Source organism: Ammospiza nelsoni, chromosome 33, assembly GCF_027579445.1.
Source record: "Ammospiza nelsoni isolate bAmmNel1 chromosome 33, bAmmNel1.pri, whole genome shotgun sequence".
In the NCBI taxonomy this organism is placed as follows: domain Eukaryota; kingdom Metazoa; phylum Chordata; class Aves; order Passeriformes; family Passerellidae; genus Ammospiza; species Ammospiza nelsoni.
The window spans coordinates 3,288,652-3,315,088 of NC_080665.1; the positions used below are offsets into that span (position 1 = coordinate 3,288,652).

The following is a 26,437-nucleotide window of genomic DNA, read 5'->3' on the forward strand; positions in this document are numbered from 1 at the left end:
CCCCGTGTGCCCCCCACCCCCCCTCGGATCCCGTGTTCCCGTGCCCAGGGGGTGGCAACGAGTGGGGGATCCCATGGGGGCCTGCCCAGAGCTCCCCGTTCCAGTGCTCCCAGTATACCCAGGAGCTCCCCTTTACCCTCCCCCCCACCCCAGTGCCAGAGAGCACTGGGGCCGTGTCCCTCTTATTGAACCCAAAACGCAGGTTTTGTTGAAACCGGGTTTTTTTTTTAGTTCAGTTCTTCCTGGTCAGCTCGGGAACGAACAAGGAGAATCCTGGTAAGGTTTCTGAGCAGATTGTTGTGGGATTCGCAGGATTTTTGGGGCTCCCTCAGTCCCATGGGAGTCACTTCACAGCACCGCTGCAAACAGCGCCCCCTGTCGGTACCCAGGGAAACCGCACCCCCTGTTTCCATGGCAATACACACCCCTTTTTCATAGCAACAGTATCCCATCTCCATGGCAACCGTCCCCCGTTCTCATGTCAGCGGCCCCCTGTCGCCGTGCCCTCAGCCCCCTAATCCCATGGCAACAACACCCTTCTGTTGCCACGGCAACAGTCCCCTCCCATTCCCATGCCTACACCCCCCATTCCCACGGTAACAGACCTCCAGGCCCATGGCACCTGTAGCCCCCATTCCCATGCCCACCTCTCCCCGTTCCCATGATAACAGCCCTTCGGTTTCCATGGCAATACCCACACCTTCCCATGACAACAGCCCCGTTCCCATGGTAACACCCCCGTTCCCACGCCCAAAGCGCATGCGCCGCACTCTCCCCGCCTCTGCGTCTCTCTGACTACATTTCCCATCACCCCCCACGGCCCGCGGCGCGCTAATGGCGCTCGACAACTCCGTGGACTCTATTTCCCAGCACTCCCCGCAGTGCGGATGGAAGGGGTGGGTTCCTACGGCAGCGTCGCAGGCCCGTTCTCGTGACGCGCACCGTGGGCGGATGCCAAGATGGCGGACAAGGAGGGCGAAGCGCGGCCGGGGGTGCGGAACGGGGCTGGGGAAGGACCCCCGGGTGGGCCCTGCATCATCCGCATTGTCAAGTCCAAGTTGGGTTACGGCTTTAACGTCCGCGGGTAAGTGAGCGAAGGAGGGCAGCTGCGCAGTGTCATGAGTAAAAAAAGGCTACCCATTTTTTTTGTAAAACGGTTGCAAAGTGAACAGGTTGGACCGGTTGCTGCCAAGGTGGAGTTCTACCTCTTTTGTTATTGTAATCATCTGTCGTTTTCGTTAACTACTCCTTTTGTATCTGTAAGGCCCTGCCTGTGGCTAAGTCGATAGCCCTTCTCCCCGGACAGTGAGAGGAAGGGACATGGTAGGGCGCATCAGAGGGCACGCAAAATAACTTCAGAACCAGCATGCCATGGGAAGCCACTCCACCAAACTTAACAACAAGACCCCCAAAACAACGAGCCAACACAGAATTAAGAGATCAGAGTGATGTCTGGACGTGAGGAGCAAAGTACCGAGCCTGCAGAGATGCTGAGAATTTTTGTTGCCCCTCGCTCTGAGCAAAGACCTCAGGTGGAGCCAAGATCCCGAAACAGCAAAACCTGGAAGTTGAGAAAAGCACCCCACTGCTCTCGTGGGGTTAGGACCCCCAGCTCTGCTGCCTAGGGGACAAAGTTGCACATTTCTCCTCCTCTGACTCCCCCTGGGAGCGATGACGGAGGAGGTCCCGAGGACCCATCGAGCCTCCCAACCTTGAGCTGATCACTTTTCACAAAGGCATTAAAAGGAGATAATGTCTCCTGCCCTGTTTATTTCACGCAGCATCAATGGCGAGCTGTACGTGCCGCTGCAGCGCGTCGGCGCCGTGCTGGGCAGAGGGGGCCGCCGACCGCGCCGGGGTGCGCAAGGGGGACCCGGCATCCTGGAGGTGTGAGCACGGGGGGGCCGCCCAGCCACAGCCCCCCGGCAGCCGGGCCTGGGAACGCGCCCCACACACACGGGCAGTCCCGGGGGAGCGGGAATGGGGGTCCTGAGGGGGCTCTGGGGGCCATGAGGGGGCTCTGAGGGGCCCGGGCTGAGGGGACACTGAGCCCTTGGTGCGGTGTTGGGGTGCTGAGGGGCTCTGCGGGGCCTTTGGGGAGGGGGTCATGAGGGGGATTGGGACCCCTGGCCATTGGGGGGTTTTGGGGGTCGTGAGTGGGCTGAGGATCATGTAATGAGGAGAGACTGGGACCCCCAGCCCTTGCTGGGTGTTGGGGAGGATGGAACAGGAAAGCCTTATAAATATGATTGCCTGGCAAAAGATTTTGAGAATATGAAACTATAAGCGAGATTGAAATGAAAGCAAGTTTTGAAATCCCTTAGTTACTGTACAACTGGAAAACAATAATGTGGCCAGCCAAAGGTAATCCCCTCTTGATGAAACAATACCCTCTGCAAGCAGGCAGGTCCAAGGGTCAGAGCAGACCCTGCAGCTTGGCAGATAGGGCCCAAAGAGTAAGATTTAGAGTTTAAAATGTAACACAGTATGGTAATGTAGTGATTCTTGTAGGTTGTATGGAAATGTTATAGGATATGCATGCTGTAGTAGATTGGTTGATGAGAATCTGAATATTCAACACTGAAGATGATTTATTGTATTGTAACGGGAACTTCGTGCTTCCTCTCTTTTCTTGCTCACTTCTTCATCTTCTCCTCTGTACTTCTTCACCCCCTCCTTTCTACATGCTCTCCGCTCTTAAAGCTTTGTCTTTAACTCTCTTACACTTTAAGCCTCTCTTCTCTTGGGCCTGCTCCAAGCTGTGGCCGGCAGCTGCAAGCAGGGCCCTGCACCCACGCCCTTTGCAATAAACCACAAGTTCCACGACCTGACTGCAGAGATCTCTTGTCTCCATCTGTCCTGACCGTGCGTGACCCCCGTCACTCCTACAGACGCTCTTACAGCTGGGGATTTGGGGGGAATCCTGAGGGGCCTGAGGGCCCTTTGGTGAGGTTTGGGGGTATTGGGGGCTCTGAGGGTCCCCTGGGGAGGAGGGGGAGCCCCGGACCCTTGGTGGGAATCTGGGAGGTCGTGAGGGGGATGACGATCCCTTGGTGAGGGTGGCATGAGAAGGGGTTGAGACCCCCAGCCCTTGGTGGGAATTTGGGGGGGCTCCTGAGGAGGCGCCAAGGGGGCAGAGGATCCCTTGGTGAGGTTTAGGGTCTCCGAAAGGGGGGTCTTGAGGAGGCTGAGGGTGCCTTGCTGAGGCCATCATGAGCTCTTGAGGGGAATTTGGGGGGTTCTGAGGTGGGGGCTGAGCCCAGACTGAGCCCCATAACTCTCGTTGGGGGTTTTGGGGGGGGTCTTTACAGGAGCCTCTCTAGGGGGAACACTTGGATTCCAACATGGGGAGCCTCTTGTGAAAGTCGGGGAGAGTTTCTAGAGATAAATCCCTTGGATTTCAACGTAGAGACTCCTAGGAAGGGCAGGTGGCATTTTTAGGGATAAACCCCTCGGATTTCAGTGTGAGGACCATCCTGGGGTGGGGCAAAGGAGCATTTTTAGAGATAAACCCCTTGGATTCCAACCTGCTGACACTTCCCTCCCATTCCTGGCTCTTGTGTTCTCCAGCTGCTGCTTTTTCACACCCAAAATTGTAACTTTGCCCCAGAAAACACCTTCCCATGGGAATATATTCCTGCTGTGTGGAAACTCATCTTCCTTTCCCCAAAAAACGTCCCTAAACTTTGTTGCTGAAATCCCGCAAACCCCAGCGTGGGTTTGGTTTTCAGGGATCCCTCCAGATCCTCCCACTGTCGCACTTCACTCTGGGTCAGTTAAGTCCAATTACTGATTAATTCCAGGGATTTCTGAGCTGCAGGAATGTTTTGCTGGCAGTTCTGGAAGTCCAAGGGGTGTGAGGAGCTGTCAGGACCTGCCCATGGCCGGTGAATCCCGCAGAAATCCCAGCTGGGATGTGGCTCTGTCCAGCTGACCCAAATTCTCGATTCTTTGATTTTTCAGTGCAGGAGAAGCGCGGGGAGCAGGAGAAATTCTGGATGTTCCAATTGGGGGAGAAGCGTTCCCAGGCTGAGGGGGGGAGGGTTTTGTGGGCACTGGGATGAAATTTTCCCTCCTTTTTGAGTGTTTGGGGGAACATTAAGAAAGCTGGGTTTGTCACGAGAGAGAGGTTTGGAGCTTGGTGCTGGAATTTTGGGGTTCAGTGGCCGGTCCCAGGTGAGGACTGGAGGATGATGTGTGAAAAAATTAAGCCCTGGGATTAATGAGTGTTAATGAAGGGGGTTTGCTTGTGGTCTCTCAATCCTGGTATCCCTATGAGAGGTGGAAGGATTTGGAATTTCCTCTTGGTTTATCCGTTTATTTCCTGGGAGTGGTGGCTTTAATTAGTCCCTCTGTCCCGTAGGGCTGCCAGGTTGGCTCTTGCCCTATTCCAGTATTTATGTATCCCAATATTCAATATTCCAATATTTATGTATCCTAATATTCAATATTCCACCAGTATTCCCGTATCCCAATATTTCCATAATGCAGTGTTCATGCATTCTGGTATTTCAATTTCCCAACAGCTCTGTTTTCCAATATTTCAATATTCTAGTATTCCAATTTTCCAATAGCCTTGCATCCCAGTATTTCAATATTCCTATTTTTAAGTATTCCTGTGTACCAATATTTCAAGATTCCTATATTTCAATATTTCAGTATTCCTGTGTTCCAATAGATCAATATTCCAATATTCCTATATTTCAGGTTTTTTAATAATCCTGCCTTCCAATATTTCAATATTCCCGTATTTTGATATTCCAGTATTTTACTATTTCAATATCCCAGTATTCCAACACTGCTGTATTCCTATTTGCCTATATTCCAATATACCAATATTCCCATAACTCAATGTCCCCATATTCCAATATCCCTATTTTTCATTATTCCAAGATTACCCAGTTCCCACAGCCCAGCATTCCCATCTTTTTCTGCAGAAACCACCCCAAAATTCCTGAGTCCCATCCCTGTTCTGGCAGCATGAAAGCCCCCTCATTTTCCTCAGCTCTGTGAAAATCCCAACTCCTGGAATTCCTGGAGGAGGAAAAATAACCCAGGAGTCCCAAAATAGCTCTGATTTCCCTTCCTTTCACGGGAGCAGCGGGATCGGGGTGGGAAATCCACTCTCCTGTCCATCCCGGTTCCTCCAGAGGGAACTCCCCAGAATCCAGGCCCTGGAGCTCCGGGAGGAGCTGCCTGGGTGGATTTGGGATGTTCAGGGTGTTGATTCCGTGCAGGATTTCCTTCCCACCTCCTGGAATTCCCAGCAGACTGGCCCCAAGGAGGGGAATTTTTGGGGAGGAAGAGCCTGAAGCAAGGAGGTTGTTCTGCTCCTGAGGGATTCCTGCTGGGATTTATGGGAGATATTTGGGATGTGGACACTTACTTGTGGCTCTGGCACTCCACAGCTCATCGCTATCCTGGAAAACCCTGGAGATCACCCATCCAAGTGTGTTTTCCATAAAAAGTCCACTCTTCCCCATCCTTATCCAACACCAACAAATGCTCCATGTCCTTTTTCCATCCTTCCCTCCCAGATCCAGCATCCAGCTCCTCCTTGTGCCATTCCAGGCTCTGGAATACTCTGGAATCTGCAGGGACAGACAATGGGAGCTAATTGAGCTCTTGAGTAATGCCCGGAATGTTGATCATCACCAATCCACCAGGAAGAGAAGCTCTGGAGCTGTTTGAGGAAGGACAGAATGGAGGAAAAAGGGATTTATCCCTAACTCTGAGTGGGAAAATGGCCGGATTTAGGTAGGGTGGGCAGGACTGGGGCATCCTGGATCCCACCAGACTCATTCCTGCTGCAGGGAAACCTCTGGAACAGGTGCAGCACTGGGAAGGTGTCAGGTTTTGATGGAATAACCTCTGGAATTGGTGTCTTCCCAACATTCATGGGTGAGGCCAAAGGCTTTTCCCTTAGGAGGTTGGACTGTCCCTCTCTCCATGGGCTCAGTTTCCATTTTGTGGGATGGGAGAAGTCAGCTCTACCTTGGAAAGGTCTGGAATGGTCTCTGCACTGCAGTGGGAGCTGCTGGCTCGGCACATTCCCGGTGTTCTGCTCACCAAAGGCACTGCTGAGAATTCACCCCAGGAACAGGCAGTGGGAATTTCCTTGTCCAGAAGCTCTGAGGGGTCTTTAACCTTGGAAAATTTAGGAAATGGATTGGAAGTGGAAGCTAAAATCCCTTTGATCGCCAGCTGATTCCTCTTCCCATTCTTTCTTTCTCTCTTTCCCCTTTCTCCCCCTTTTCCCTCCCCTCCCCTTCCCTCTGGAATTTCTCAGATCCTTCATGCACCCCATCCATTCTGAGGGGTCTCCATCTCCAGGATGCTCCTTGCCCACCTCCTCACAGTGAATTCCCCTGACAGACCCCAAGTCAGGGAATTTTCCCAAATCCTGGTGGAAAATGACTCAATCCCTGTCAGAACAGGAACCCTGGAATGTTTTCCGTGTCATGAGGCCCTTGCTCATCCATGTTGGCGTGATGGGAATTCTGCTTCATCCTCACGCTTTGCCAGCAGCTCTGCTCTTCCCAATGGAAGATTCCCAGATCCCAGGATCTCCCAGCCTTTGCCAGCAGCTCTGTTTTTCCCAATAGAAGAATTCCAGATCCCGGCCCCGCTGGTGAATGAGATGTTTTCCACACTACCTCCATTATATCCGGGGAATATACAGGAATTCCCCCACAGAATTCTCACCTTTGCAGCAGCTCTAAAGCTGCCAGAATCAAAGCCAAGGGGGTAGGGGGGACCCTCAGGTGCTGGCTGCCACCTGGGGTTGGGCAGAGCAGGGCTGGGCAATGGCCATCCCTGTGCAGTGGGGCTGGGCCATGGCTGGGCCCCACCCTTGGATGGCCACCACAACATCAGCCGCTCCACAATACACATCACTGTCCCAACAACATCACAATATTTAACCAACCAAATAATCAATAGTGTAATATCAATTCGTATAATGTCCAGAAAAAGTCAACTTCTATTAACTTGTTTCTCACAATACATACCACTAAAGAACTGTTACTCCTGTTCCCACATCTTTGCCTAAAAGCCCCATAATTTCAACGTTACAATAGTTCAGAGAGAAGGGGGTCATATTGCCCATTCCAAGGAAGGTTACCACCTTGTTCACCTTCCTTGACAAAGCTGAACAAAGAAACACAATATCTGCCAGGTTAACCAAAGAGCTGCATTTTTGTCCCAGGAGCAGGGAACCAGGTTCTGTGCCACCTTGGAACTGGGATCGGCACCAGTAAGCCACCTTAGTGGGAGCACTGGGAGGGGGACTGCAGAGCCACTAAGCACATGGGGATTAAGAGGAACAAATCTGGTTTGGATTTATGTCTCAACATGTGCTACACATGAGGTGAAAAATTACTCTGTGGGTTGTACATGTGCTTGGAACGCTCTCCCTGGTGAGGCTTCATGCAACAGAGAATCAGGGGAGTGAAAGCTTCAGTCCCACCACTGCCTGGTGGGACAGATGCCCGGGAAAAGTGTCTGGGAAAAAGCACCAGGGAAATCGGGCTATGAGAGGAGCCTTTGCAAATAAAAGCAGCAAACTGTGACACAACAGGAGTGTTTTGCTTTGGGTTTCCTGGAGGGATCAGGGGCTCGCTCAGATGGTTGGCTTGGCCCTCCTCCCCTATGGGATTTGCATTCTCTGAACCTGGGAGAAGCAATGAGAGAAGCAAAGAATGATCCAAACAATTCTCATCTCATTTACTGCTCCTGTGTTTTTCACAAGTGGATTGCATTGTGGACGATTCTTTACCTGAAGGGAATTGGTAATTGGATTCTGGTGTGAGTGTTTTGATTCACTGACCAGTTGAATCCAGGTGTGTGTGTGTTGGGATTGTCAGCTGAAAGTCATGAGATTGTGTGCAGTGGAGTGCAGTTGAGTGCTTGGCAGATTCAGTTTATATGTAATGTAATATAATACAGAATAATACAGTATAATAAAATAATTAATTAGCCTTCTGATAAGATGGAGTGAGATGAATCATTCCTCCTGGACATCAGGAAAAATATCACTGGTACTTGCCCCCCCTCACCTTTTCCTCCCGGTGGTCCTTCTTCCCTGTCTGCACCTGTTCTTCCCTGCTTCACTGCTTCCCCGAGGCAGTTCATTCCTGCTCGTTCTGGACATTCCTTCATTGTTTTCCCCAATGGAGAGGATGCTGCCTGCACCCACCCGCCGCCTCTGCCGCGTTTCCCATGCTGCCCACAGCACCGAGCCTGCTGCACCTGCCCACCGCAGCCCCAGCCCGCGGCAGCCAGCCCAGAGCCACCAGTGCCGCAGCACCAGCCCACAGCCAGCCCGCAGCAGCCAGCCTGCAGCCATCGCTCGCCCATGCCAGAGACACGCAGGTGCCGTCCTTGGGAATCACGCCCAGCCACTCACAAAAGCCATGTGGGCTCACCCTGGCTTGCAGCACACACACTCCATCTGCCGAGCTGATGCCCACAGAGCGCCCGGGCTCCTTGCAATAACGCTGTCCCTGTCTTCTGTTTCTCTCTCTATCCTTTTCCCTTTCTACTCCCTTCTCTCCCCCTTCGGTAAGAACACTTACCCTCCTTTATCAAGAAACAGTTCTCAGATATAATATTGCTGTGTTTGTGCTTCATTTTCATCGGAAAAACGTTTCAGCAAGAATTTTCCCTGACTCCCCCTTTTACAGTGGGATGGGAGAGGGGTAGTGGGAGGGGGAATGTGGAAGCTCTGGGTGTACTGCAAGCACTGTGGGGAGAGAATGGGGCAGTCCCTGAGGGTACTTGGGCACTTGGATGGGGCTGGGGAGCCCCTGCAGGTACGAGCAAAGAGATGGGGGAGCCCTTGGGGGTACAGGGAGAAGAAATGGGGAGCACAGGGTGCCCTGTGTAGCCTCCCCCTGACTCATGACCATCTCCCTTGGAAGGATGGGCAACCACAGGAGCCATGGAGGAGCACCCTCAGTGTCACCCAGTGCCTCCCGCTTCCCAGAGCATCACAACTTTTGGTGTAGATTGTCATAGATGTCACTGGGTTCCCACGGTTCCCTGTGCAGCTCCATGTACGTCGCCTGAGGATCCTCCACTGGGGGTGCCAGGGGGTCTCGGGGGGCCCTGTGGGAATAAGGGGGTGTGTGGAAGGGAATGGGAGGTGCTGGGGGTTTGGGTAAAAGGTGTATCATGTCTGGAGCCTGCACTCACCTTTCCTGGTGCTTCCTGGCATCTGCAAAGAAAACTGGACAGGTGACTTTGGAGACCCAGGGTCCCCCATCCACCCTTGGAAATGCTGAACCACCACCAGCCACACAATTCTCCCCAGGCCCCCCCAGTATCCCTGACCCACCCCACTTGCACCAACACCCTGAGCCCCCAGATCCTCGAGCCTGGCAGGAGGGGGACCCCTGATAGAGCCCCCAACATCCCTGCAGGACCCTCCAACAGCTCCCCAGGGCTCTGAGCCATGGTCACTGGGGCTCAGCCCCTCCCAAGTCAGGGGCTGTCGGTTCTGCCCTGGGGCCCCCCTTCTCTGGGAGCCTTCCCACCTCTCTCCATGTCCCCTGTCCCCCAATTGTCACCCACCCACATGGTGCCAAAGGTCCCAGGCCACAATGACAGCCATGAGCAGGAGCAGGAACAAAATGGCCCCGCCGATCCCTGTGGCCACTGCAAGAAACAGAGGGGGACATCAGGGTCGCCCATCACCCCAGGGTTTCTGCACTCCCTGGTGACCCCATGTGACCCCACCTGTGACCCAGGGTGAGTCAGGTGTCACCTCCAGGGACTGCTCAGGGCTGTGTGCCCGGAACACGCGGTGCCCGTCCCGTCCCAGCTGGTTGGTGGCCACGCACTGGTAGGTGCCCAAATGTCCCACATCGATGTCCCTGAGCTCCAGGAGGGGACCTCAGGCCACCTCCTGCCCATTGTGCAGCCACGTGACAACAGCCTGCCTCTCAGTGGGGAACAGGGATCCTGGGGCAGAGGCCATCTGCATGCACAGGAGAAGGAGACAGCCTTTGCTCCCTGAAACGTGTCAGCTCAGGGTGGAGGAAGCAAATCCTGTTTCATGGAGGCACAAGCAGCTCCACTGATGGGAGAAGGAGACTGTCCTGGAGGGGATACTGAGCCCTGAGCATCCCAGCCCTGGCTCTGAGCACGAGATCCCTGACCATGTGAGCTCTCAGCAGTGCAGGGAACAGAACATGCTCTTGGATGCTTGCAGGCAGCTCTCTCACCATGCAGGCAGTGGCTCCTGCCTTGCCTGGCCAGTGCACATTGAGCTGTCCTGGCATGGGGCTCTTTTCATGCCTCAGGCTTGAGCTTTTGTATTTTTCAGGTTCTGTGCTGCTTTAGTGTGTGGGTCTGAGCTTCACATCAGGGGATGGTGAGCTCTGTGCACAGAACAGGGAGACAAAACAATTCCTGCTATAGCTGGGCACCAAGGACAAATGATCCAAATGTGTAGGAGCAATGGTGGGTGGGAGGGTCGGGATGGATGAAGAGCAGAGATCTCTGAAGCCAGGTCATGGAATCTGTGGTTTATTGCAAAGGGCCTGGGTGCAGGGCCCTGCTGGGAGCTGCCAGCCACAGCTCAGAGCAGGCCCGAGAGAAGAGAGGGGTAGAGAGGATGAGAGGGTAAGAGAGTAAAAGGGTAAAGAGAGTAAAAGGGGTAAGAGAGTGAAGTTCCCGTTACAATACCATAAATCTTCTTCTGTGCTGAATGTTCCAGTTCTCACTAACCGACCTAATACAAGATACAAATCCAACAGCATTTACATACAGCCTATAAGAATCATTACATTACCACACTGTGTTACATTTTAAACCCTAAAAACTCCTCTTTGGGCCCCTTCTGCCAAGCTGTGGGGTCTGCTCGGACCCTTGGAGCTGTCTGCAAGCAGAGGGTGTTTTTCCATCAAAAGGGGATTACCTTCAGCCAGCCACACCATTGTTCTCCAGTTGTTCAGTAATTAAGGTATCTCAGAGCTTGCTTTCATTTCAATCTCGCTTATAGTTTCTATATTCTCAAAGTCTTTTGCCAGGCAATCATATTGACAAGGCTTTCCTGTTTCGTCTTCCCCAACACAAATCTCAGGCCCAGGAGCACAAACAACGTGGGCTGGAGACAGAAAAACAAGAAGAATGGGACTTGGGCTAAAGCTGGAACTGGACAATTAACCCTAATGTACAAATGGAGCAGAACTTGCAAAAGTGACAGACCCCGTGACCTGTTGTCCATTTTGTGACCATTTTGGTCCATCTTGGGTGCAGCCCTGGCTGGGCTCTTGTGCTGCCCAAGGTGGATCCATTGAGGCCTTTTAATAAATCCCTACTTTATTCTTTAGCTCTGTCCAGCCTCTGTTCCAGCCCAGCCTTCCCAAGGCATCACTTTGCATGCCTGCCTGGCTGCTGGGGCCTTGTGTTGGCCAGGGGGACACTTCCCATGGCTGCAGGGATTGCCATGGAACCTAAAATACTCTGCACAGACAATCCAGGTGCACCCAGCAGTCACCTGTGCTCTGTGTGGTCACATCTGGGTTGTCACAGTGCTCTGGGTGCTGGAAGATGAAGGGAAGTGGCCAGGAATGCCACAGAGATGGCCCAGGAATGTCACACAGAGATGGCCCAGGAATGCCACAGAGATGGCCCAAAATGTCATAGAGAGATGGCCCAGGACTGTCACAGAGATGGCCCAGGAATGTCACACCAGCACCAGCCCTGCCTGGTATTGCTCTCCTGGAGTTTCCTTGACTTTGCTGAAGAAAACACCATGGTCTAACAGCATCTTATCCATTTAATTCCCTGTCTGCGTGCCCTGGTATGCTTTACCAATGTCTGGGACCAGCAGGATTGTTCCTTCCAGCACTGCAGTGCTGGGGTGGCACTCTGAGCCTGCCACACAGGCTGGCCCTGCCCTGCCTGAATCCCTCACAGTTTCCCAGCTTCTCCTTCCATCCTCTCCATTAGGGAGATGTTTTCCTGTCTTTTTCATTGCCATTTTACAGCCAGGCTCTTGTTCACTGCTGATCTCTGGAGGGGGCTGGCTGGGAACATCTCCATGGGGGTGCCAGGAGCTCCTGTGGCCACTGAGGATGGGCTGGGGGCTTGTCACCCTCAGCCACCCTCACCCCTCCAGGAGGGTGGGGGCTGCTGGCTCTGCAGGCAGCTGAGGCATCACTCGATGCACAAGGACAAGCCCTTGTGTTTTCCTCTCTCATTTCCATCTTTGTCTCGTGTAATTTTCTTAGCAAGTCTCTATGGAAGCAGGTGCTTTTTGTAACAAAGCCTCTGTTTTTCACTTTGCTTTGTTGCTGTCGACGAAGGAGGGGGCAGAGACCTATGAAGGGCAGATGAGGTTTGGGTAGGGAGAGGAGAGATGATTCAGCTGCCGCAGCCCTTGGCACAGATGGGAGCAGTCTCAGCATCCCTTCATCCTGTCCTCGCTGATGGGAGTGGGGGCTGAAATCATCCAGACCTTTCCTGGCTCCCTCAGTTTTGGTGGGGTCTCACTGATCTTTGAAGACCTTTCCAACCCCAGCCATCCCAGGGTTCTTGTCCCAGCTGTGGAACAGGGGTAAATCATTCCTGTCAAGAGCTGACAACACACATCTGACATGTCCCCATTCCCAGAGCCTCACCTGGCTCTCCTGAAGGTCGCCCAGTGCCAGCTGTGTCTCAGTGCCCTGCCAGGACCTGCTGTGACACTGCATGTGACAAGTGGCATTGTGTGCAGGGAGCTGAGCTGTGGGGGTGGCACAGAGGGGACAGAAAGCACCTGATGCCTTCAGAAGGCTGACCTGGAACAGAGGCTGGGCAGAGCTAAAGAATAAAACAGGGATTTATTAAGAGATCTCCACCTTGGGCAGCATCAAAAGATGGTTGATAAGAGCTCTGGAGAATGAGGAGCAGGAGGATCAAGAGGAAATGTCCAGGAGTCCACAAGCAGCATCTTGGCAGGGCTGGAGGAGCACCAGCTCAGGGTGAGGTGGCTGCAATTTTCATGCATGAATTCAGTGCAAAAAAGGAAGCAAGACAGGGATCTTCCAGCCATCCTTCCTGGCAGGGAGAATTCTGGGGAGCCCAGCAGAAAACAGGCACTGCCTTTCAGACTGAGATTCTCCACACAGCCAAGGAGGAGTGGAGTCCAGGAAAGGAAGAGTTTGCATCAGTGACCAAGAGGGACCCCATGAGAATTGCACTTTGCTGCTCTTCAGAGCAGAGATCTTGGAGCTTTCTGAGCAGCACAGCTGTGCCCAGACACCACTTCCCCACGGAGTGAAGCACAGGCAGGCACAGGGAATGAAATCCATCTGAGCAGGATTGAGGCCTTGGGAAGGCTGAGCTGGAACAGACTGGACAGAGCTAAAGAATAAAGTAGGGATTTATTAAAAGGCCTCAATGGATCCACCTTGGGCAGCACAAGAGCCCAGCCAGGGCTGCACCCAAGATGAACCAAAATGGTCACAAAATGGACAACAGGTCATGGGGTCTCTCACTTTTATAAGTTCTGCTCCATTTGCACATTGGAGTTAATTGTCCAATTCCAGCTCCAGCCCATGCAGTCCCACCCTGCTTGTTTTTCTCTCTTCACCCCACATTGTTTGTGCTCTTGGGGCTGAGATTTGGATCATTTGTCCTTGGTCTCCAGCTAGAGCAGGAATTGTTTTGTCTCCCTGCTCTGTGCACAGAGCTCACCATCCCCTAATAAGAAGCCCAGAGCCACACACTGAAGCAGCACAGAATCTGAAAAATGCAAAAGCTCAAACCTGAGGCATCAGAGCAGGGTGAGCCAGAAGGATTTAGGAGCCCCCGCCTGCCGTGGGACACTGCAGCTCTGTCAGCGCTTCCTGCCTGCAGCTCGTGAGCTCCTCACTTGTTTGTTTATTTTGGGGAGGGAGGGGGATGCTTCAAAAGCTAGAGAGGAATATTTTAAAGGAGGAATTCAGTGCCAGATTGGCACCCTCTGCATCAGAGTGTGCTGGGAGCTGCAGGAGGGAGCTGCGTGCGTCAGCTCCTTCTGCTCAGAGTCACCCGTGGTATTCAGCCACCCTGGGCCTTTCCAGGGGCTGGGGGGGCTGCCAAACCCGGAGAAACCTGCAGCACGCTCACACCCAGGTCCTGGGGTGTGTTTTGGGTGTTCTAAGCTTTTTCTGCTTTGCACCAAGTCAGAGTGAGCCCGGCCCTGAGGCAGAGGTAATTGGCACAAAGAAGAATCCATGGTGGCACCTGGCTCTCAGGGGTCAGAATGAACATCTTCCACCCTGACTGAGAACTGGTGTCTTCTTCCCACTGAGAGCTGGTCCTTTCAGCTTGGGAAAGACCTCTGAGGTCGCTGAGACCCACTGCTAACCCAGCACTGCCAAACCCACCATGAGACAGGCCCAGGGCTCCCCAGCCCACTGAGGATGCAAGGATGTGCTTTGAGAGGTCCCTCTCCCACCCCTGCTTTCCTACAATGGTTCTTTGTGCTCATCCCAAGCCAGCCACACGTGGCCACCCTGCGGCTGAGGCTTTCTCCAGGGGAAACCTTCCTCACCCGTTCAAAGACCTGCTCTGCCCTAGGGGGATGCTCAGCAATGATGCTTGAGGATTGTCAGGGTGCTCCAAGGGCACTGAGCTGGAAAACATCCCATTCCCACTGCTCTTTCTGGGAGAGTTTGCTTTAAGAGCAGGGATCCAAACTATAATGTTAATTTTGCTGCTTTCCAAGAGGAGTCAATATTACAGAGTTGTTGTGATTCTGCTGGAATTACAATATGTGATTACTGGGGTTGAGCCGCTGGTTAATTACCTGCTCATTTGCTGTAATGCTTCTGAATAGCTTGTGAAAGTGTTGCAAATGCATTGCTTCTGCTTTTAATGCCTTATTCACAGATAGAAGAAGATAAACAATGTTCTGTGTCACATTAGGGTGCTGCAACTCTTCCCTGGAGGTCCCTCCTCAGCCTGGGGAAGGCAGAAACTCACAGGTGAGATGAGACAAGAACCTTCATGTCCCTGTGACTGTGATCACATCCCCTCGGATGGGGACCCTGACCAACCCCAGGGCCACACCAGCAAGGTGGGATGGCCCAGCCTGCTGGGGCAACTGGCTGGGAGTGTGAAATAAAAGCTGTGTTTTGTGTCAGGTACCTACAGACAATGTTTGTATTTGTGATTGCAATATGTGCAGAGACTAACAATGAGACAGTTGCAAATTCTAATAATAACTGAGGAAAGTAAAACATGGAAGACCTATCTTTTGTTTGCAATTAACCTTAGTTGATTTAGGAGCATTGGAATTAAAGCATAAAGGATGTTGTTTTTTGCTTGTAGTAAATCCTTAAAGAGTTCTGCAATAATAACCTTTTTGAAGTATAATTTTAGAATATTACTTGTATCCTTGAAACTATAGCTTTGAAATATATATAAAGGAAATATGCTTATCTCACGCCTTAATTAAGCAGAGAAAAACAGCTTGAGAAAGGAAGATGAACATCACCTCAAGGGTTTATGGTTTCGACCAAAAGGAAGCCGGACATCACTGTTATGTGATTTATAGTCCTTGTAATTAAAAGTTGGACCCACATCTGGGGAGCAGGACTTCACCAGATGGGATTCATCTTTCTTCTTTCGGAAACTGTACCCCCCACCATCTGGAATACTCCTTTTCTGGGATACATCCTGAGAAAAACTAAATCACAACAGTGTATAGAATTGTGAAAATTAGGAATGGAAATTGCTGATGAGTAAAAAAATTGGAAATAGGAACTGCTGAAAAAGCTGATGAGTACCCCTATAAATACCTGTAAGCCTCAACTATCGGTGTGCAGTGTGACGGAAAACTTCCCCCACTGTTCCCAGCGCTGTATTGCTCATACTTTACCATATTATTTAATAAATTGATAGCTGCTTGAATATTGGCCTAGTCAAGCTTCTTATTCATAACAGGAGGAGTTCCTGCAGCAGTGCCAACCTTCCTGAGCCTCGTTGAGCCTGCTTGTCGTGGCCTGTTGGTGTCAGGGAAGGGGTTTTGTGCCCCAGGAGAGGGGTCAGCCTGCCCCCAGCCCCTTCCTGCTCCTGCCAATGCAGAGCCTGGTTCTGTGCCCACCTGAGAGGCAATGTTTGCTCATACCAGGGCCTGTTTGCCCACACAGCTCATTTGGACATCTGGCTTGGCAGATTGGTGCACATGGAAAAATGGGCAAGGAAACACTGAGGCCTGGATGGCAAATTGGGACTGGTTTTCTCCTTTTTTTTGATTTTGGGGCTTTTTTGTGAAGGTGCTGCTTGCAGTGTCCTGGTTACGGCTGCATGGAAATTTTCCTTTCTGAAAATCTTTGCCTTCCTGATATTGCACTCCAACCATCTAAATTTTATCTCTGTTTGGTGCAGCCATTTATCTCTATTTTTGGTGCAGCCCATCTGAAATATTTGCCAGCTTTTTAACCACAATTCTTTCTCATGATCCTGTCCTGGACTTTGCCACTCAGGACACATCCCTCCTGCAAAGGCCTTTGGTTCCTTCCCCAAACCACTCCAAAGAAAGGGGTCTATCAGCACCAGCACAAATTTGGGTCCTAGACCAAGCCTGGCATCTTCATGGGACAGAGATTTAAACAAGCTGCTCTGCCCAGGGCTGCCAAGAGGTTGTTTTTAATCTTGGTTGTGTGTCTGGATTCAAGGCAACAAGGAACCAGAGCATCTCCTCCAGCTCATTGAGTGCCACAAGGAAGTTCTGGCAGGGCCAGCACTGCTTTAAAGGTGTTTCTGGACATGGCTTACTCCATCCTACTCCATGAAGGTTGAGGGAATTGGGATTGCTCAGCCTGGAATGGAGAAGGACTTGGGGTGACCCAACTGCAGCCTTGAAGTACCGGAGGAGAACTTACAGGAGAGGTGGGGCAGCACTTAGTGACAGGACAAGGGAGAATGGGTTCAAATTGAAAGAGAGGATGTTTAGATTGGATTTTAGGAAAAAAATCCATTATTGTGAGGGTGGTGAGGCATTGGCACCAGAGAAGCTGTGGGTGCCCCATCCCTGGATGCTCAAGGCCAAGCTGGATGGAGCTTGGAGCAACCCAGCCCCATGGCAGGGGGCTGGAATGAGATGATCTTCAAGGTCCCCTTCCAACCTAAAAACTTGCATTTCCCACTCTTATAAGCAGAGATCTGACGATGCCCGGAGCTGTGGGTGGCAGTGCCTGTGACAACACACAGATAGTGAGGTGCAGCTCACCATCCAATCTCCCTGCTCAGCAAAGACAGGCTCGAAGGATTATCCCAGCCTGGGCGACTGCTTTTTAACCACAATGGCCATGAAAATCTCCATTCTTTATCTCCAAGCTGCTTAGTTATACATTGGGTGGAGAAGGATGCCACATTTCCTGCTCAAAGAGTTTGTGGGAATACCTTTTCAAATGTTAATTCCTCATGTTTTTCAAAAAGCTACCCGAAGGCACCAGTCAGAGCAAAGGCTAGGGAAGCCTGTGCATATTCAAACCAAGCAGGTTTTTAAAAGTCTAGGGAGATATTTGGGGTGAGGAGGGAGTGGGGAGAATAAGAAGAAGCTCCAGGAAAAATCCTACCACTATTTCCCCCACTTCAAAGTTAAAATGAGATGTGTGCCTTTGCCTCTCCTCTGATATGCCTCCCTCCAGGGAAATGGGTGATGGATGCAAAAGGCCAGGGGGAGCAGGACCAGCCAGGGATTCCCCTCCAGCAGTGCTAATGAAGGTCCAAATCCCAAATCATTCCTGCCCCAACCCAGTGGCAACCAGGAAAAGCCGATGTGAGTGCCACGGGGATCCAGCAATCCACACATTCTCACTTCCGCTTTGCGTCCAAGGCAAAATATCTGTTCCCTCGATATTAAATCACCCTACTGTAAAATTCATCACTTCCATGGCTTTTTGGTTGATAAAAATCCTCTCTGCAAGAGCCACCTGTGACTATGGGCTGCTGTTAGCACACAGCCCTGGGTTTTCTGTGGTAGCTTTTGCTTTAAAAACAAAACAACAAAAAAAAAAAAAAATCCATGCATGATTTTAATGCAGATTTGAAAGAAAAGAGGGATAAAAAATTCTCTTGGGTCGGTACCCACCACAAGTTTTAAAGTGCAGTATCTCCATTCGTTGTTAAGTGAGAGATGTGTGCCGACTGCCAAATTTCAGCTTGAAAGCAGCCAGAAGCTATCTGGGGAAAAAAAAAAAAAAACCAAATGTTTTGCAAATACCTTTTGTAATTGTAAAAATAACATAATAATTAAAAGGAAAAAAACCCCAAAGCAACAAGAATTCACCAGTTTTTAAACCTTGAAAAATGTGGGATTCTTACATGACTCACAGCCCAGAAGTGACGTTCTAAGCTTGGAAAAAACCCACTGAAAACAGGGATTTATAGTTATTCTCATAGCCAAGCAGTTTTATAACCAATGTCTCTTTATCCCAAGTGCTCCAGAAAGAACAAAAAATGCCTCAAGCCTGGCAGTAAATGTGGGGAAGGGATACACATCCTTGAGTCCAAATTCCCTCATTTCTAAGGGTTTAGTTGACTCTCATTTTGGCCAGCCCTTGAACATCATCTTTTCTTTGGTTGGGAATCTGTCACCATTGGCTGTGGAGGAACAGCTGATGGTCTTTGCTTTTCCTTTGTCCTGGGAAGGGATGGGGATGTTCCAAAGAACCTCACCTTGCTTGCTGCTCCTTCCAGAAGGGATAAAGGAAAGGGGTTTGGGATATAGCAGACATTCTTTTGCCTATTGCAGCACCCTGGGTGCATAGCTGGTGGTGACTTTAGGGGTGGATTTCCATCCTAAGCCTCCTATCAACCCACTTAGTGCAAAAAAAAAAAAAAAAGAAAAAGAAAAAAAAGATCTTCATGATACACAAAGACAAGGAAATCACAGGGAAAAGTGCTTCAAAACAGACTTTTTTTATAGATCAAGAATTTCATGACTTGGTGAAAAGCACAAACAATACTGTGTCAGAAATTCATAATATTTGGGGGCTGGTTTGTGTAGCTGCTGCAGCTAATCCCTCAAATAAATACTCCCGTGACTAATCCCTTGGAAAGAAAAAGCACAAAGAAAGAAGCTGTCACATGAAACAAGGATGATTTTGATGTTTGTTTTGTATTTCTAAACTCAAATTCTGCCTCTCGAGCTGTGTAACATCCTTCATCTAAAACCCTGTTATTCTCTTGCTGGGTAAATATGTGATTTTTTTCTGTCCTCATCCCATCCCTCCCTCCTTCCCCAAACCCCAAGGATCCTTTTCCTCCTCTCTAGACTCTAGCAAAAATCTGAATATTTTGCTGTGGATCTAGAAGCACCAAGTCTTAAATTCTAGAAATAATTGTGACTTCATTCTGTGTGATTAAACTATGGAAATTTTCTCCTGGGGATATTTTTTTGCATAAAGGAAAAAAAAAGACCAAAAAAAACCCCAAAAACCAACAAAACCTGTTGGCGTCATCAGAACCTAAAAATAACAGGAATATGACTGCTGGTGCCAGAGTGATACCAAACAAAATGTATTATTGAATTAGATTCTTTCCAATTGGTGTTCTTAGGAATGTATTTCCCTTTGCCCCTCAGAGTTCATTTGGAGCCAAGGTATTCTGCCTGCCAGTGCCATTCCAGTACTCAAATTAACAAGAAGTGATGTCTCTTACAGTAAAAAACCCAGGAACTATTAAAATATTGATGAAGGCGAAGAAGCTGAGGAGTTTGTGGTGTCTGGTTACTTGCTGGCAGCCAGGGAGAGCTGTGAAAAGAGGGGAGAGAGCTGGACACCATCACCCTGATGCCATGGCCAGGGTGCTCATCCTGCTCCCAGAGCACAGAGCTGATATCCCAGGACTCCAGGGATTGATAGAGAGCCTGGAATTCCCTCTTTCCCATCCCTCTTTCCTGCCTGCTTTTCTCCCAGTGCCTGTTTTCTCTCTGCACTGCAGTTCTACAGCCTGTGCTTTGCTGTCCATTCATTTAAAGGGTTTCATTTATTCTATATATTCCCCCCATATTTCATTCTAATTAAGCACCTCTCACTCTTGTGTTGTAGCTGCACATCTTGGTGGCCACAGGGCTGTGTTGAAAAGGGACTGAGCTTTTAGAGCTTCATCCACCCCGTCCTCTGCTCCAGTGTTAATGTCACATATTTTCTGAAAAATCCTTTCATCAGGATTTTTTCTTGAGATTTTTTTCTCCTGAGAAGCCGAGAGGCCTCAGAAACGAAAGGTAAACAATAATTATCTGATTGCTTGGAATGTGGTCTGGAGATGGTTTACCAACAGATCCATCTTGGATTGGCTCCATGTGAATTGTTTTTAATTAATGACCAATCACCATCAGCTGTGTTGGACTCTCTGAGTCTGTCACAAGATTTTATTATCATTCCTTTCCAGCTTTATGATGTCTCCTTTCTCTTTCTTTAGTATAGCTTTAATATAGCATTTCTTTTAATATAATAGATATCATAAAATAATAAATCAGCCTGCTGAAACATGGAGTCAGGATTCCCATCTCTTCCCTCATCCTGGGGACCCTCAAACACCACCACCACAGTGTTATTTTAAGGGCCTCCTGGAGTCATCTGTCACTATTCCCCAGAGTGTTTCTTGCTGGTGGCACTGCTGGCCCAGCATTCCCGTTCTCCTGGCGGCAGGAATGAGCTGGGTGCTGACACAGCAGCATGGCCCTCCTGACAGCTCAGAGCACTCCATTCATCTGCACTCCCACCCTGAACCCATCTGAGTGTGTCTTCTCCAGCTGTGAGGCTTCCCTGGACGTTCCTTTAATGCTGCTGGCATCCTGCACTGGCTCCTGCTTCTCTCATGACCCTGGACAGAGCTGGAGCATCTCCTCAGTCATGAGTGAGCACAGCCCTGCAGAGATGCTGGTGCTCAGCTGTGGCTTCACATTCTCTAAAAAAATCCCTTCACCCAGGACTTTTCTCCTGGGAAGCTGAGAAGCCTCAGAGAAAAAGGAAAACAATAATTATCTCATTTGCTTCTCCTGTGTTTTGCTCATGTGGAATGTGGTTGGAGATTGTTTACCCACAGATGATTGTTTCAGTGGATTCTGGTGTGAGTGGTTTTGAGATTGTTTTGGGTTGTTTTGTTTTGGTTTGGAGTTGTTTTGGAGATTGTTTACCCACAGGTGATTGTTTCATTGGATTCTGCTGTGAGTTGTTTTCACTCATTAACCAATCAAGTGCCAAGTTGTGTCTGGAGTTTAGAAAGAGTGAGGAGTTTTCATTATCTTTTTAGTTTTCTGTATTCTTTAGTACAGTTTAGTGTAGCATTCTTTAATATAGTATCATAAAATAATAAATTAGCCCTCTGAGAACATAGAATCAAATTCATCATTCCTTCCTGCCACGAGAATCCCTGCAAATACAATACTCACCAGACCCATTGCAAAGGCTGGGGGAGGCCTGGCTGCAACCCAGGAGCACAAAAAGGCTTCCACATTAAGCAGCATCCTCCCTGGAGGTTTTCTACATGGATGGGAGGAGTATGAGATTGTCACCCTGATTTTTTAAGTTTTGCTAAGCCTTCCGATGTTTTTACGAACTTTCTCACACACTTGATGTAAATAACTTATTGTTTTGCATTTTTTATAGAAGAAGAGAAATTTGATGGACTGTTAGTTTGTCCAGTGTCATTGGAGAGGTGGCACTGTTACCCTCCAATGCACTGTCACTTTTGGAAATCTATAAATGTTAGAGTCAGAAATTAAATATTCTCTTTTTTGCGTTAAGAGAGTGGCGTGTCCCCATCATGTTATTTCATACCCTATAGTGACATGAGATTGTGGGAACCTCCCTCATGGGTTCCCCTGATGGGGAGACCCCTAAAAAGTTCTGTGCCAGCAATGAGAGACAGATGGGATTTTTGGGTTTTTTGGTCTTCAGGTTGTTGTTTATTTTTCTCTTATCAGAAGTTCTGCATACTGTCTACATCTCAGTGTAGAAGAGAAGGCACCAAAAGTCACAAGACACAGAGGTTCTAAGTCTTCTAAAGCTATTTTGTCCAATTACAAAAGAAACAGGTATTAGAAAGTATTTTATTTGTATATTTCTACCAATAACTAATTATTTGTCTGTTCACTCAATATCTGCATTGTGGCTCCTTCTAACCAACCACTCTGTGCCACCAGCACTGCAGAAAATGGAGCAGATGAAGAACAAGAAGGAGATCAGACAACACCCAAAATCCTCCATCTTGTCTTCCATCTACCTCCATACTAAAAACCCAAAACTCTGAGTTTTTCACCCTGTGATAAGCTTTACCACTGCCTATTTCACACACTCATAGATTCCAATTCATCCCAAAGTTTTGGAAGCTTTCTCCAGTGTTCTCCTCGGGGTCAGGACTTCTCAGCACAGGCAGAGAAATGTGCCCTGGGTTCCAACATGAGATGACCCTGGCGGTGCTCACACCACTGCTTTGCCCAGAGTGGGTTTTCCCCAATAACCAGCAGGAACATTGGATGTGATGCCTTCATCTCCATGGTCCAGGCAGGCAGTAAACCCCACCCAATGCAGGCTGGAAGGAGCCATGTGTGTTTTCCCCTGCATGCAGCTCCCTCTGCGCTTCCAAACACGTCTCCCCTCTTTCCTTTTTCTGTACAGCAACTTTGCACACACAAACGTCAATCAGCAGCTGTTTGGCCAGCATTTCAAAAAAGCAACTAGTGATTCTAGCTGTCTTAATTCTGAAGCTAGGATTTCCACTCTGCCTGGCAAAAAGGACTTTTTTCCCCCCCTTCTTAAGAAGCTGTAGATATTTTTACCTGCTTCTTTTGTAAATGTGGAAACATGGAAACAGTCAGACCTTATCAGGCAGGAGTGTCTTTGAGGTTTCCCCTCTCAGAAAGAAAATGTCAGCAGTGCTTGTCAGAGCCAGGTTACTCAGGGCTTCTCCTGCTTCAATTAAGCAGAAGCAAACCTGTGATGTGTCAGAGCCTGCCCTAGGTAAGCAACACGCTGGATAATTTTGGAGGTCACTTCAATGCAGAGTGGAAAACTTGAGCAGGAAGTTTTCCTTAGAAGGGTTTCTTCAAAAATCTTTTTCTTCTGGCTGAGCCATCCCATGCCCAAAACCTTTGCTGGTGTTTTGGCCCTTCTTGTCTCAAGTTGAAGATGGAATCAAAAAGGATTCAAGCCACAAGTCAGATCAAAGCTTTGAATCCTCCAAATTGTCCTGGAGGAGCCTGAAAATTGCACTGAAGGAATTGATTTTTTGGGGTGCTGATTTCATCTGCTGCAGGGGAAAGGTCACTTTTTAACAATTTGGATTTTTACCAATGGGCCCAGAACAGACCTCTGAGCTTGGAGTGCAGGGCTGCAGCTTTTCCAGTAAGGGGTTAAGGGAAGGAGGGAATCAAATCCAACAGGTGTCCCTTGGATTGAGCTAGGAGCTGCTGGTCATGAAATGCTATTTATTTTGGAAAACACTACAGAAAGGGGTGTTTCGTGGGGTTTTTTTTGTTTTGTTTTGTTTTTTGTTTTTTTGAGGGTTTTTTAATTGGTTTTTTTTTTGCGGGGGGATGTTTGTTTTTGGGTTTTTGGAGTTTTTGTTGTTGTTGTTGTTTGGTTTTTGGGATTTTTTGATTGGTTGGTTTTTTTTTTGTTGTTTTGGGGGATTTTTGTCTCCTTTTTTGGTTACACAAAAGCAAAAAAACCAGATCTGTAACCAGAATTCCTGGATTCACTTCATGCAGAGATGGAAGTGCAGCACCAAGTCAGCTGAGGAGAGCTCTGCTGGTGTGCTCCCACCGTGCATGGAAGAGGGGACAAACCTTTGTGCTTCCCAAGAGCAGGACAAAGTCACAGATCCCAGCCCAGAGCACCTCCAAAGGGTTTTGCCCACACCCCAAAGCACAGAGGAGAAGCTGGTGAGTTCCTGCACTTTTTGACTGGAAACAGCAGCAGGACAAAGAGCTGCAGAGAAGAGCTCAGCTCTGCCTGTGGCCCCCTCCCATGGATGGAGGCAGAGTGAGGATTTGCCTGTGAATCCCATTCATCACACCCCAAGCCTTCTCCTGCCTCATCCTCTCTTCTCCCACACCTGGCTCAGTGATTTCCCTGCAGCAAAGCAGTTGTCCCTGATAATGTGATGGCAGGGGATGACTCACGTCAAACCCCAGCAAAATAAATGTTCGAGAAACGTCGCTGGGAATTCATCCGCTCCTCAGAAGTGGAATCTTGCTCATCTTTGCCTCTCAAACATCCCCTTTGGGTGGGGTGGAGCTGCTCAGGGGGTGCATTGCCTGCCCTCAAAGTCCCATCCTGCCTGGCTTTGAACATTTCCAGGGATGGGGCATCCACAGCTTCTCCTGGAGGTCTGATAACAGGACACAGAGGATCTGTACAAATCCTGCTCACCACACGTGGTGGGAGAAGGAGAATGCAGTTTGAACTCAGCAGAGGAGTGAGAAGAAACCTGGTCCTGATGGGTGTAAGGTAAATGCTGGCGCAGCTCATGGGAGAGATTGCAGAGGCTGCAGCTGAAGAGGTTCTGTGTGGGGCTGTCAAAGCTCCCTCTCTGAAGTGGATTTAGGTGTGGATGAGCACACCCTGGTGTTAGAGGGGAGCTGTCCCATCTCTGCCCTTCACTTCAGCCCCAGTTGTCATGATTTCTGTGGGACTGCTGCTGCAGATCAGGAGGAATAAAAGGGAAAATCTGTCTTCTCTTACATAACTAGAAGTAAATGCATAATGCAGTTTAATTGAAATTACTGACTTCCCCAGATAAGCTGGATGTAACTGGATCATGGTGATAAAGTGATCTGGTTAATATATAAAAAATTACTCTGGGACACCCAGTGCACATAGATAAGAGCACTGAGGATGGAGTAGGGAGACACCAAATCTACCTGGTAGAAGACTCTGTAGATTTGCTGCTGTCTCAGTAAAGATAATTTGAGCAAAAGCAAAATTCACTATTTCACCCTAGAGTAGGAAAAAGAGGGGATGAGGAACTGGATTAATGGCACCTCCTCTGGGGTTTTGTTTTTTTGTTGAATTTCTTGAACATTTCCCTGCTGTTCTGGACCTCAGTTGAAGGTATAGGTTCAGTCTGGTTTCTGAAGCTGTGGAAAAAAATCAAGCCATTTAACAATATAATTTGAAAACAAATCTATTGAGCTGAGAGCTTTGTCCTTGGGTTCAGCTAGAGACGTTTGAGGGACACTCTGGAGGAAAAAAAGATTATTTAAGGAGCATCTGGAGAGATGGGCTTCAGCTGCCCTCTTCTCTATTTATGCTTATTAGAGATGAAATTGAAGTGCAACATGATTAAATTATGCATATAGAGAAAAGCTTCCACAAACAAGAAAACATAAGCAATGTGGGAAGGAACAGAACTGCAAAGAGAACAAGAGGAGCAAAACCAACAGGATGCCAAACTGCAAAAGACATTTCAACAGCACCTAATTAAAACTGTTCACATTTGTAACAGACAGAAGATAAAGACATTCACTAGGAAACAGAAGAAAAGGGGGGAAGAAAAGCCCACTAAGAGGAGTGAATTAGTCAATCACAGGAGATTCTGGAAAAAACAGCAAGCATTTGAGCAAAGGCCAGTTGCAGAACGTGCAGTGCATTTGGAGTTGGGGGTTCTCTCCCATTGTCTGCCTGCAGAGGTGACTCCAGCTGGAATAGTGAGGGATGTGCAGAGCACAGCCCCTGCCCACAGCACCAGCAGCCTGTGGGGAGCTGCCACCGCTGCCTTCCCGCTCGTCTCCAGGCAGGGATTTGAATAATATCACATAGCAACCAGCCCAGGACTGAGAAATCAACCCAGGTCCCACTCCAATAACTTAATCACGAGATTATCTCCCAGCTTCTTTTGTTAATTAATGAGCCTTTGCCTTTTAGCTTCAGAAAGCACAGACACAGCAGTCAGGGAGAGGCTGCAAATCCAGCGTGGCACCTTTGTTAGCATGATGAACTAATAACACTTCTCCTCCTGTGACACCTTTCAAAGCTTGACATGTTCACCACTGGGTTCATCTGCTTCCCAACGTGTAGGAGAGCAGCACAAGCTCCAAAGTGGAATAATCAGGACAAATGAGTCCTTAGCCATCTTTCAAAGAGGCCAAATCAAACCTTCTCTGGTGGCAAAAACAAGAACGAGCTGCGCTGTGTTTTCCTCGTCTCTTGTCTAAGCAAAATTATTTTCATAATTGGTGAACATGGGATGAAATAACATTTCAGCAAGGGAAAAGCCTGTCATGTACCGTGTCTGAGAATGAATAGGGGAAGTTATTTTTTCCTTCTTGTCATAGAGGCTTTGCTTTCAGACAGGGTTGGCCAGGAGAAAACTGGGCTTTCCAGCTAGAGAGAGGCTGATTTATATGTGCACAAGAAATCTCCCTGTTCAGAGATAAAACAGCTAAAGTGCTTTGTTAATGATGAAGTGGCAAGAAGAGCTGGAGGAAGAAGCTCTGGAGCCACAG

The 26,437-nt window shown here is 49.1% G+C and overlaps 1 protein-coding gene across 1 annotated transcript; it reads left to right on the plus strand.

The window, feature by feature from the left end:
* Nucleotides 1-959: 959 nt before the first annotated feature.
* On the plus strand, nt 960-15,777 carry LOC132085924 (sorting nexin-27-like). The gene is made up of 3 exons (XM_059491391.1): nt 960-1,084; nt 14,902-14,960; nt 15,438-15,777. The coding sequence occupies exons 1-3, from the start codon at nt 960-962 to the stop codon at nt 15,530-15,532; spliced, it is 279 nt and encodes a 92-aa protein (XP_059347374.1). The 3' UTR covers nt 15,533-15,777.
* The last annotated feature ends 10,660 nt before the right edge of the window (nt 15,778-26,437 follow it).

What these genes read in the sequence shown, in the direction of transcription:
- LOC132085924 (XM_059491391.1), top strand. Translation starts at nt 960, where the DNA reads ATGGCGGACAAGGAGGGCGAAGCGCGGCCGGGGGTGCGGAACGGGGCT. An exon ending in TACGGCTTTAACGTCCGCGG is followed by an intron (nt 1,085 to 14,901) that starts GTAAGTGAGCGA and finishes GTGTCACATTAG; the next exon opens with GGTGCTGCAACTCTTCCCTG. An exon ending in GGGAAGGCAGAAACTCACAG is followed by an intron (nt 14,961 to 15,437) that starts GTGAGATGAGAC and finishes TTAATTAAGCAG; the next exon opens with AGAAAAACAGCTTGAGAAAG.